This window comes from Chiloscyllium punctatum, chromosome 39, assembly GCF_047496795.1.
Source record: "Chiloscyllium punctatum isolate Juve2018m chromosome 39, sChiPun1.3, whole genome shotgun sequence".
NCBI lineage: Eukaryota > Metazoa > Chordata > Chondrichthyes > Orectolobiformes > Hemiscylliidae > Chiloscyllium > Chiloscyllium punctatum.
Window position 1 is genome coordinate 56,072,385 of NC_092777.1, and position 13,216 is coordinate 56,085,600.

At 44.0% G+C, this 13,216-nt stretch overlaps 1 protein-coding gene across 4 annotated transcripts in view; it reads right to left on the minus strand.

Moving 5' to 3' along the window:
* The window catches only part of aatkb (apoptosis-associated tyrosine kinase b), a 404,882-nt gene that overhangs the window by 99,325 nt on the left and 292,341 nt on the right, over nucleotides 1-13,216 (minus strand). For all 4 annotated transcript variants that reach the window (XM_072558766.1, XM_072558767.1, XM_072558765.1 and 1 more), the window contains one exon: nucleotides 6,446-6,590. In XM_072558766.1, the coding sequence (XP_072414867.1) occupies nucleotides 6,446-6,590 (145 nt within the window). The remainder of the gene's footprint in view (nucleotides 1-6,445; nucleotides 6,591-13,216) is intronic.

Sequence of the window (13,216 nt, forward strand, 5' to 3'; positions counted from 1 at the left end):
CATTCTCTCTTCATACACCAGCCCTGCCATCCCAGGGGTCAGTCCGGTAAATCTTTGTTGCACTCTCTATATAACCAGAGCATTCTTTCTCAGATAAAAAGATCGAAATTTCACACAATATTTCAGGTGTGGTCTCACCAAAGCCTTGTATAACTACAGCAAGACATCCCCGCTCCTGTACTCTAATCCTCTTGAATGCCAACATACTATTTGCCTTTGTTGCCACCGGTTACATCCGCATTTTAACTTGCAGTGTCTGGTACAAGGACACCCAAGTCTCATTGTACCTCCCCTGTTCCTAATCTATCACCATTCAGATAATAACCTGCCTTCTTGTTTTTGCTACCAAAGTGGATAACCTCACATTATCCACATTATACTGCATTAGCCATGCATTTTCCCACTCACTCAACTTGTCCAAAACACATTGAAGCATCTCTGCATCATCCTCACAGCTCACCTTCCCAATGGTTCGGAATTCTTTCCAACAATTCTGACAGAGATTAGGTTGTGTATCCCACTTCGAATGCCAGCTACGGTCATGTAGGTAAAAACAAGGACTGCAGATGCTGGAAACCAGAGTCCTGATGAAGTGCTTTTGCCCGAAATGTCGATTTTCCTGCTCCTCAGATGCTGCCTAACCTGCTGTGCTTTTCCAGGACCACTCTAATCTAGCTTCTGTCATGTGCTAATGCCACACTCTGTGTTTAAGTTTGAAGCAGACTTGTTATGGAGAAAGCAAAGTTAAGGGAAGCTTTCAGGCTTGAACATCAAAGTGACACTATCTATTATACCTTCATGCTGACTACTATTGTATGTCACAAATATAAGACCATAAGACCATAAGACATAGGAGCGGAAGTAAGGCCATTCGGCCCATCGAGTCCACTCCGCCATTCAATCATGGCTGATGCGCATTTCAGCTCCACTTGCCAGCGTTCTCCCCGTAGCCCTTAATTCCTCTAGACAACAAGAACCTATCAATCTCGGCCTTGAAGACATTTAGCGTCCCGGCTTCCACTGCACTCCGTGGCAATGAATTCCACAGGCCCACCACTTTCTGGCTGAAGAAATGTCTCCGCATTTCCGTTCTGAAATGACCCCCTCTAATTCTAAGGCTGTGTCCACGGGTCCTAGTCTCCTCGCCTAACAGAAACAATTTTCTAGCATCCACCTTTTCAAAGCCATGTATTATTTTGTACGTCTCTATTAGATCTCCCCTTAATCTTCTAAACTCCAACGAATACAATCCCAGTATCCTCAGCCGTTCCTCATATGCTAGACCTGTCATTCCAGGGATCATCCGTGTGAATCTCCGCTGGACACGTTCCAGTGCCAGTATGTCCTTCCTGAGGTGTGGGGACCAAAACTGGACACAGTACTCCAAATGGGGCCTAACCAGAGCTTTATAAAGTCTTAGTAGTACATCTCTGCTTTTATATTCCAACCCTCTTGAGATAAGAGACAACATTGCATTCGCTTTCTTAATCACAGACTCAACCTGCATATTTACCTTTAGAGAATCCTCGACTGGCACTCCCAGATCCCTTTGTGCTTTAGCTTTATTAAGTTTCTCACCATTTAGAAAGTAGTCATGCTTTTATTCTTTTTGCCAAAGTGCAAGACCTCGCACTTGCTCATGTTAAATTCCATCAGCCATTTCCTGGACCACTCTCCCAACCTGTCTAGATCCTTCTGTAGCCTCCCCACTTCCTCAGTACTACCTGCCTGTCCACCTAACTTCGTATCATTGGCAAACTTCGCTAGAATGCCCCCGGTTCCCTCATCCAAATCATTAATATATAATGCGAACAGCTATGGCCCCAGCACCGAACCCTGCGGGACACCGCTCGTCACCGGCTGCCATTCTGAAAAAGAACCTTTTATCCCAACTCTCTGCCTTCTGTTAGACAGCCAATCCTCAATCCATCCCAGCAGCTCACCTCGAACACCAAGGGCCCTCACCTTGCTCAGCAGCCTCCCGTGTGGCACCTTATCAAAGGCCTTTTGAAAGTCCAGATAGACCACATCCACTGGGTTTCCCTGGTCTAACCTACTTGTTACCTCTTCAAAAAATTCCAACAGGTTTGTCAGGCATGACCTCCCTTTACTAAATCCATGTTGACTTGTTCTAATCAGACTCTGCTCTTCCAAGAATTTAGAAACCTCATTCTTAATGATGGATTCTAGAATTTTACCAACAACCGAGGTTAAGCTGATTGGCCTATAATTTTCCATCTTTTGCCTTGATCCTTTCTTGAACAAGGGGGTTACTACAGCCATCTTCCAATCATCCGGGACCTTTCCTGACTCCAGTGACTCTTGAAAGATCTCAACCAATGCCTCTGCTATTTCCTCAGCAACCTCTCTCAGAACTCTAGGGTGTATCCCATCGGGGCCAGGAGATTTATCAATTTTAAGACTTTTTAACTTTTCTAGCACTATCTCTTTCGTAATGGCAACCATACTCAACTCAGCCCCGTGACACCCTTTAATTTTTGGGATATTACTCATGTCTTCCACTGTGAAAACTGACGCAAAGTACTTGTTAAGTTCTCCTGCTATTTCCTTATCTCCCATCACTAGGCTCCCTGCATCAGTTTGAAGTGGCCCAATGTCTACTTTTGCCTGTCGTTTGTTTCTTATGTACTGAAAGAAACTTTTACTATTATTTCTAATATTACTGGCTAGCCTACCTTCATATTTGATCCTCTCATTTCTTATTACACTCTTTGTTATCCTCTGTTGGCTTTTGTATCCTTCCCAATCTTCTGATTTCCCACTGTTCTTAGCCACTTTATAGGATCTCTCTTTTTCTTTAATACATTTCCTGACTTCCTTTGTCAGCCAAGGTTGTCTAATCCCTCCCCGGTTAATCTTTCTTTTCTTGGGAATGAACCTCTGTACAGTGTCCTCAATTATACCTACAAACTCCTGCCATTTTTGCTCTAGTGTCTTCCCAGTTAGCCTCTGCTTCCAGTCTATTTTAGTCAGTTCCTCTCTCATGCCCTCATAATTACCTTTATTCAACTGTAACACCATTACATCAGATTTTGCCTTCTCCCTTTCAAACTCCAGACTGAACTCTACCATATTATGGTCGCTACTTCCTAAGGGTTCCCTTACTTTAAGATCTTTTATAAAGTCTGGTTCATTGCAAAGCACTAGGTCCAGAATAGCCTGCTCCCTTGTGGGCTCCATGACAAGCTGTTCCAAAAAGCTATCCTATAAGCATTCCATGAATTCCCTTTCTTTAGATCCACTAGCAACATTATTTACCCAGTCCACCTGCATATTGAAGTCACCCATGATCAATGTAACCTTGCCTTTCTGACATGCCTTCTCTATTTCCCGGTACATGTTGCGTCCCTGGTCCTGACCACTATTACGAGGTCTATACACAACTCCAATTATGGTTTTTTTGCCTTTGTGGTTCCTCAATTCCACCCACACAGACTCCACACAAATATATACCATTAGGTAAGAACTGATCATCTTCTTTGCGTGTTTAAGTCTATGTGCACTCTGTCTATCTTTCAGAGAGTCACATTCCAGTGTGTCTTCAAGTGAGATTCTGTCAGAGTGTTCTAACTCCACCCACACTATGATATTTATACCCAGTGATGTGTCGTGCTGTGACATCACCCCAAAGTTTCTCCAGGGGCTGAAGAGGGTCGTGAGTTTTGGAACACCCTTCCCAAAAGGCCTTGAAAAATTTTAAAGTAGAAAGTAGATTGATTCTTGATAAAACACGTGGATGAAAGCTATCAGGGTAGGCAATAGTGTGAACTAATTAGGTCAGCCATGATCCTGTTGAATGGTGGAGCAGGCTTGAAGGCTCAAGTGGCCACATATAGATAAGGTTCTGTAAGAGGCCTTGTCAGTGGAATTTGACCTACATCTTGGATGCCAAATTGCCCTAAGACATTTTTTGTGATCCCAGTTCAACAACATTGCATTGGAATTGTATTCTGTTGGAGTAAAATGTTGACAAGCTGTTGTATGGTTGGCCAACTAAAAGCAAAATAAATGAGATGAAGAGGAGAATTTCTCTTTAATCTTTAACGTAAGCAAGGGAGAGAAACAAAAGCTCTTGGAATCCAATTTCTAATTTGCCTCTTTTAAAATAAATCAATTTTCACTTCATTTTGTTTCCAAACACACAGTGCCTTGTGGCAAAGTTTCGTTTCACAGGAGATACCTTCCACCAGGCGATAGCCCTGAGGAGGATAGGGATTAGTGAATAGTGACCAGTTATCTCCCCTGGGCTAGCTCTGTGCCTCACAACTCAGCAGGGATCAGAGATCATGCCTTTCTGTTGTAACAGGCTCAGTAACTTGGGCATCTCAACTTCAAGAGAAACGGTGGCTACTTCAGTGGATTGCTCACAGCCAGTTTGGGTCAGATCATTACGCAGAGAGTCCGAGAGCTGAGGGTGAAATAGAAACCCAGTTACCAGCAGGGGGAAGTAATCAGGGTTGGTGGATACTGGGGCAAACTGCACTCTTTTAGCATCCCCAAACAAGTCTTTGGTTCTTGGTAGCTGCCCACACATGGACAGCATTAAGATTTACATAAACATGGAAAATAGGAACAGCAGTTGGCCATTCAGCCCTTCGAGTCTCCTAGAAAGTTCAATATTATCATAGCCGATCATCCAACTCAGTGCCCTTTTCTCATTTTCTCCCTAAACCCTTTGAAATCCTTTAGAACCAGACCTATCTCCTTATAGCTTGAACATAAGTCGATCATTTATTCACCTTATCATTACAGAGTCATAGAGATGTACAGCATGGAAACAGACCCTTCGGTCCAACCTGTCCATGCCGACCAGATATCCCAACCCAATCTAGTCCCACCTGCCAGCACATGGCCCATATCCCTCCAAACCCTTCCTATTCATATACCCATCCAAATGCCTCTTAAATGTTGCAGTTGTACCAGCCTCCACCACATCCTCTGGCAGCTCATTCCATACACGCACCACTCTCTGCATGAAAAAGTTGTCCCTTAGGTCTCTTTTGTATCTTTCCCCTCTCACCCTAAACCTATGCCCTCTAGTTCTGGACTCCCCGACCCCAGGGAAAAGACTTTGTCTATTTATCCTAACCATGCCCCTCATAATTTTGTAAACCTCTATAAGGTCAGAGGTATAGACAAACGTTTCTGTGGCCAGCAGAGAAAAAGCAGAATGGTGTGTTGTTTCCCTGGTGCCAGGATCAAGGATGTCTCAGAGAGGGTGCAGAATGTTCTCATGGAGGAGAGGGGCCAGCAGGAGGTCATTGTCCACATTGGAACCAACGACATTGGAAGGGAAAAGGTTCAGACTCTGAAGGGAGATTACAGAGAGTTAGGCAGAAATTTAAAAAGGAGGTCCTCAAGGGTAGTAATATCTGGATTACTCCCAGTGCTACGAGCTAGTGAGGGCAGGAATAGGAGGATAGAGCAGATGAATGCATGGCTGAGGAGCTGATGTATGGGAGAAGGATTCACTTTTTTGGATCATTGGAATCTCTTTTGGGGTAGAAATGACCTGTACAAGAAGGATGGATTGCACCTAAATTGGAAGGGGACTAATATATTGGCAGGGAAATTTGCGAGAACTGCTTGGGAAGATTTAAACCAGTAAAATGGGGGGGGGGCAGGGAGATAGTGAGGAAAGAGATCGATCTGAGATGAGTACAGCTAAAAGATCATTAAAAAACACAGGAGTAGGCCATTCAGCCCCTTGAGCCTGTTCCGTCATTCAATAGGATCATGTCTGAATTGACAATCCTCATGCCCACTTTCCTGTGATCCTCGACTCCCTTATGGATCATGGATCTATCTATCTCAGCCTGAAACATACCAGGACACCGCCTTCCCCAGCTTTCTGTGGCAAGGAGTTCCAATGAGTGACAACTCTCTGAGAGAAGAAATTCCTCCTCAGCTCAGCCTTGAATAAGTGCGCCCCTTTATTCTGAGACTACGCCCTCTGGTGCTAGTCTTTCCCATGAGGGAACCATCCACTCAGCATTTAGCTGGTAAAGCCACTTACGAATCCTATACATTTCAATGAGATCACCTAGCCAGTGAGTCCAGTCCCAAACTGTCATACAACAATCCCTCCAGACTAGAATTTGTTTTTATTCATTCATGGAACATGGATGTCACTCCAGACCCATACTCATTGCCCATCCCTAATTGCTCAGAGGGCTGTTGAGAGTCAACCACATTGCTGTGGGTCTGGAGTCACATGTAGGCCAGACCTGGTAGGGATGGTAGATTTCCTTCCCTAAAGGACATTAGTGAACCAGATGGGTTTTTCTGATAATCAGCAATGGTTTCATGGTCATTATTAGACTTTTAATCGCAGATTTTTATTGAATTGAATCATCCTAGTGAACCTCAGTTGACCATTGTAATTGACTTAGCCGTTATTCAGAGAGAATGTGGGCCTGTTTACCTGGTCTTGCAGCTGGCTGGTTTGACACAGGAAATGATACCTCTGTGAGTGGCAGGATGTAAACCTCGGGTCCATTCTGTGATGAGGAAGTGGTGCGGGGTGAGAATTCCCCTGTGTAATCCTCACCCTCATTATTCTCAAACTCCTGCAAACAAAACAAGAACAAAGTGAGCATTTTGTCTTCATTCTTTGAGTGATTTGGAAATCCTCTGAATTGTCAGATAATCCCAGTCAAGCTTTATTTTGTGTTAAGACTCCATGGAGCTCAGCAAAATCTCCTTCTGGAGCAGTTTTCACATCAATCGAAAAAATCGTGACAAGGAGATCAGCTCTGAAGTAGGTACAATGATCCAGCTCAGTGCCTCGTTCCCATTTTCTCCCTATAACCTTTGGTTTCTTCAGTTCTAAATACGAAATCTATCTCCTTACAGCTTGAACACAAGTTGGTCTTTTGTTCACCTTCTGATAACATGCAATTTGTCATTTGACCATAAGAACATAAGGAATAGGAACAGGAGTATTCAGCCATTCAGCCCCTTGGGCCTGCTCTACCATTTAATATGATCAATAGGAAAGCACTAACATACCAACCAGTTCAATCAGTCCTCTTCTTTGGAGTACTGATCGCAGATGAACAACTATCTTGTGAGCCACGAAAGTTCAAGAGCCAAGTAGAAAATGTCAGTCTATGTAATTTATATGTGCGTGAAAAGACCATGATGTTTTCTAACTGAAAGTTTATATACCAATGCAGCAAAGTGCTAAAAATTGGAATGTAAGAACAGAAGGAGGCCTTTCGGCCCCTCTGAGCCTGTTCCACCATTCAGCTACGTAACAGTTGACCTGCAATGTAACTTCATATACTGATACGCTCCAACCTTTCCCAAACCTTCGGGCCTACATGATTCGAGCTGCACAAGCTGCAGATTGAGGTATGAGCTGTAAGGGCAGAATGGAACTGGGTTTCATCTACTTCGTAACAAAGTGAAACTAGCAGGGGCCACAAATGTGTCCATCTGCTGCAATCTAAACAGTAAACAAGGAAGGTCCTGCTCTCCAAACCCTCGTGTGTACGGGTCAGGTCAGCACAATATGGTGGTCATGCTAACGAGCAGGAATTGCCACTTACTTCAGGCTAAGGGCTATTTCAATATAAGATGGAACATAGAAGAGTATAGCATAGGAACAGATGTCTGCCCTGACCACAATACCATTCTAAACTCATCCCACCTGCCTGCCCATTTATTGCACTCAATCCCGGACATCCTAATAACAAGCCCATTACAGTTTTTCAAGATGGTGTCCTAATCGACCTGACAGAGCCCCTGCCATATTTTGTCAAATGCTTTTGGCTAATTTTTCCCTTATCCATAGGATCCTACAGTGTAGGTTGAGGCCATTTGGCCCATTGGGTCTGCACCAACCCTCCCTATCCCTGTAACCCCCCCCCCCCCCCCTCCCTCCCCATTTCCCATGCTAATCTGCCTAGCCTGCACATCCCTGGACACTGTAGGTCAATTTAGCATGACCAATCCACCTAACCTGTACATGTTTGGACTGTGGGAGGAAACCGGAGCACCTGGAAGAAACCCATACTGACACAGGGAGAATCCGAGGCTGGACTTGAACCTGGGTCCCTGGCACTGTGAGGAAATAATTCCAACCACTGCCCAAAACAATCACACAGGGATGAGCTTTCAATCTCCAGATTTTACTGAGCATGGCTGGCGTCAGCTGCGGTGGGATTTGAAGCCATGTTCCCACAACGTCACCCTGGGCCCAGTGACATCGACACTTTACCACCACTTCCTCTCATACCTCTCCCATCCATAGCAGATTTAACAACCTGACTGGGGGGAGCTTGATGCAAGAAGCCAAAGACATTTAAAGCCTGAAAGACAAGTCAAACAGTTGGATGTTTTACTCTTGGTCAGTGCATGTGTAACAGAGACAATAGTTCACAGTGAGATATCACTTCAGTTGTGCATCTGTCACTGGTCGATCTGGCAGCTCAGCAGTTATGCTGTTAATGACCGCTGTTATTTTGTGTCCTGATTACCCAGCTTAGTGTCACTCCTCCACACTACTTATTACATAGTCTGAGCAAAATGTGTGGTCCTGTGATTCATTCTGATTCAATTTACTTCATCGCTCTCCTCTCAGGTGTTCCTCCTTATTTCCCTCATCTCTACAGGCACTCAGGAAGTTCTGTGGCTTTGAGGAAACTTGCCCACAATATCGTGGGTGATGTCCCAACGATTGTAGTTTTCTATTTTTATATTCTCTCATTTGTGCACTCATTTCAATTAAAGGTATTACTTTCTTGCGTTAAATTTCCCGCTGAGTGTTTTAAAAGTGCACCAAGTTTCATTAACTGTGTCCACGCTGTTAACATTAACCACACCGTGTGTTGGTAAATCCCACACACTCTGAGTAGAGTGACTTATTTCCGGATGTCAAATTTGAAAAATAAATCATAATGAGATTGAAGACCAGTGGAAGGTCAGTGAATCTTAAACAAGATGCAATACTAGAAAAGCCTCATTAAAATCATCCTTACTCCTGGATTATCAACATCGCCCCTTGATAAAAGTTGAATTCACTTGAACAATATCTGGTGATTCATGTATGAACCTTGTACAACATGCAATACTCTTGAAACAAAAACAGAAATTACTGGAAAAGCTCATCAGGTCTGGCAGCACCTGTGGAGAGAAATCAGTTAAGCTTTTGGGTTGAGTCGCCCTTCAGTTCTGAGGAAGGGTCAGTTGACACGAAACGTTAACTCTGATTTCTTTCCACAGATGCTGCCTGACCTGATGAGTTTTTCCAGCATTTTCTGTTTCTGTTTCGAATTAACAGCATCTGCAGTTCTTTCAGTTTTTATTTATACAATACTGTTGCCTCACTTTTGCTACCTTTTTTGTCACTGATTTCTCTCTGTCTTTTGGGGTTACTGCCATCCATTTTACTCCTACGCCTTCTGCAACTCACTTAAAACTGGCACGTTCCAAAAGTTCTTCATTCTCTCTGTGTTATCCTCTCTGGTGTATCATTGATTCCAGTATCTCGCTTCACCAGGATCATATTGTTGTCATCCATCACTTCAGAACATTTCCGCCATGTGAGGGACAATCTTTCTTTCCTTTTGAGACATGTTTTATGAGAAAAAAAATTGCAAATCTCTGTTTGTAAAACTGTACAGAAGAGGCCATTTGGCCCATCGTGTCTGTACTACCAAACACACATGGCTACCTACCCTCCTCCCACTTTCTCACACAGTGCCACAGCCTTGAACATTATTGCATTTCAAATACGTTTTGAAGACTGTGAGGTTACTGGTCGCAACTAGCCTCTGAGACAGTGCATTCCCAACCTCACCACAGTCTAGTGAAGACACTTTGAAGACATTTTAGTGAAGATAGTTTCCTCAAATCCTCCCGTAAACCTCTTGCCTTTCATTTTAAAAGCATGTCCCCTTGCTCTGGATTTTTCAGCTGAGGGACACTGCAGTGTGCTATCCACCTCATAATCTTAGAGATCTCTAGCAGGTCCCCCCCTCAACCATCCCCACCTCCCATCAAGCTCCTTGCTCCAAAGAAAACGGCCCGAGCTTATCCAGCCTCACTGCTTGGCTGAAATGCTCCAGCCAGGGAACATCCTGCTGGGGTTCCACTTCAAAACATGGCAGACGGGCTCCCGGACGAAGCCTTGGATATCGGCTGATGGCTGCTGCCATTCTGGAGCTGGGCGTCAGTCTCGGTGACGTTACTGTGGAGCTGCTAACACCCTGGATCTAGACCCTGCTCCTAATCAGAGCCTTCAAGAGAATTTAAAAAAAAACCCACTGCTACAAATCACGGAGTAAATGTTTCCCATGCAATTGTGGCACGGGGGAAGTCTGTGATTGCAATCAACGCATTCCAATTGCGTTTGATCTGTGTCTAAAATACCAACAGGCCTCTGCAGAAATCTTAATAATGGTAAGCATTTCCTGACATTATCACACTGACAGCATTTGTTGCTCATCCCTAATTACCCTCAAGGTGGTGGTGATGGCCCACCCTTTTGCTTGGGTACACCCACAATGGCCATTCGTAAGGAGGCCGGGTACAAGCTCATTGGTCCAGATATTTCGGAATTAACCTGTGCAGGGATGCTATGACACATCGCCAGAGCAGGTGGAGATTGAACCCAGGTCTCCTGGCTCAGAGGTAGGGGACACTACCACTGCACCACAAGAGAAGTGAAAGTGAGACTCACCTCCTGCTCACGATCATCAGCTTCTTTGAAGCACAGCATTGCAACTGAGACGTCTCACTGCTCTTACACACCAGCACATAAACAAACGATCACTGAATCAAAGGAGGAGATTTTGGCTCCAAGAAAGGCACAAATAGAAAAAAAGGAAATGAGGTGGATTGTGGCAATGACTGAGTGACGATAAACTAGGCTTGGCCCTCATGAAATCATCGAACTGGAAAAGCAAATGACAGCAGTGCAGCCGAAACATGATAACGCCTACTGATGCAACTACCTAGGAACTTCTGGATTGTCAGATTGGAGCAAGACGAGGGTCCAACATCAGAAACTTCCTGCAATCAAATGTCAGGTACCTCGGAACCCTTGCTGCAGCTCCCGAAAGTAGCAATTAAATCTGAATTACCACATTGCTTCTGAGCATATTTACAGAGGTACATTTTTCCTTGAATCCAAACCAATTCTCAGTGAGATTCACCTTGTTTCTCTAACAATGTAAAAGAGTTGCTGCAATTCAAAATCACCTTCACCACATCTTTCCTAGCAGTTGCATTCAGAGCATCTCAACGTCCCAAAATAATAAGAGAAAATGACCAGATCGCCTTACCTTTTATTAAGCACAACCCTTTAGTGTAACTTCTAGAGTGGTACCAGCTGAGAGACACACCAAACCACTTGAGCATTCCTTTCAGTATACTCAGAGATGGCAGTCAGGGTACATATTATTTTCTGACTGCGTCGTTACTGCTTGTCGGCTCTGTCAACACTGACAAAACCAAAAGCCCCAGCTCCTAGAAAGAACTTCTGGGTGGGATTTTCAGTTTGGTCTCTAACTGCCTCAGAACTTCGCAGAGGTAAGGAATGAATTCCTTTTTTTTGTACAGTTACACTGACCATGGCTCATGAGGTAAAGCTCCTCTGAATAAGAAAATGGATGCATTGTCAAATGTTCCCTTTGTTCCACTCCTTTCATGCAGAACGTTCTGGTTGAATTTATGGCCTTTTCAATCACCAGTTAGTTCTCTGTCCCAGAGTCATAGCGCAGTGAACATCAGTGATTGCAATCAGTGCATGTCAACTGAGTTCATACTTTGTCTAAAATTCCAAAAGCCTCCACAAGAATCCTAATCATGGTAAGTATTTCTTGACATTATTCCTGCTTGTGAGGTGGCCTCCAGCTAATTTACATAATGACAGAAAGGTCTTTATAACTTGTAACCTTTTTTTCTCCATTAATTATTTGAATAGCTTTGAGCTTGACTCTTAATATTCCAAATTATTAGATTGCAAGGTTAATTCAAAGACTGAATAATTTGCACAAAAGCCATACACTGGCCCACTAATGTATATTTGATTCTATATCGTTAAATTAATCTCCCAATTGGATCATAAAAATTCAATTTCTAGGAACTAAATAGGCACAAAACCGAGGAATCATTTCATACCTGTATTATTATGTTTACTGATGGGGCTATTCTGGTGATTGCTCAAGATTTAATTATTTTTGGTTATGTGGTGCACCAGGGATTGTGCAATAGGTTTTAATAATATAACAACACCTCACAATTATATGGTGCCTCTAACGTCTTAAAAATAAACCAGAGCACTTCACAAATAGGAATTTAAGGAGCAAAGATGAGCAGTGTTGGGGAGGTGGGGTGGGGTGGGGAGGGGGTGGGAGGGGGGGACAGAAGACCACGAGGATAGTGGGTTTTGAGTAGGCATTTATGGGTGGCAAAAGAACTGAAAGGTTAGAGGGAGAGGAAAGTGGAAAACCAGAGAGAGAAAGAACGATGTGAAGAAAAACAAAGAGAGAGAGAGAGAGAGAGAGAGAAATTTCATTTCTATGTGGAGGGATTTCCACTTGAGAGCTGGGTGGGTTTTCCTGCACAGTTACTTTTGTTTCAGTTCATTAATACTCATGTGTGGGTAAAATGGTGGTTGGGCAGGATGCTTTGAAGCCACCGGAACCTTCTAGGCTCTGATTTGCAGGCGCCATCTTGAATAGCCACCCCTGGTTAGCATTCCACTCTTTGCAAGTCAGGGTAGTTCTCAACCTCCACTCACCTGCACCCCTACCTGCCCACCCATCCACCCACACACCCCTGGAGACGTCAGGCACACATCAAAAAAACACCTCCTGTTTTATCAACATCTCCCTGGATGTCCTAGCACAGGCCAGCCTCATAACAGGAGTTGTGCTGTTTCCCAGGGATGGCAAACAAGGCACTGTCCCAAGTCACTGAGACGGCCGCGATGGAGATGGCCGGGCCCATGGCAGCCAGAAGTTAAATGGGCACAGTGCCAGAAGAAGCTGAATAATCTATTGAGCTTCAAGTTATTTTGCGCCCTTGATATCCAGATCCCACCTTTCAATTATCTGGGTGGATACTGAAAATGCCACCCGATGACAGAAGGGTTAAGGTGAAGACAGTGAGAAGGATAAGGTGGTGGCAGAGAGGGGAAAGCTGGAGAGATTTTGACAATTCATTCATTTTGTTGTTGGGTCAC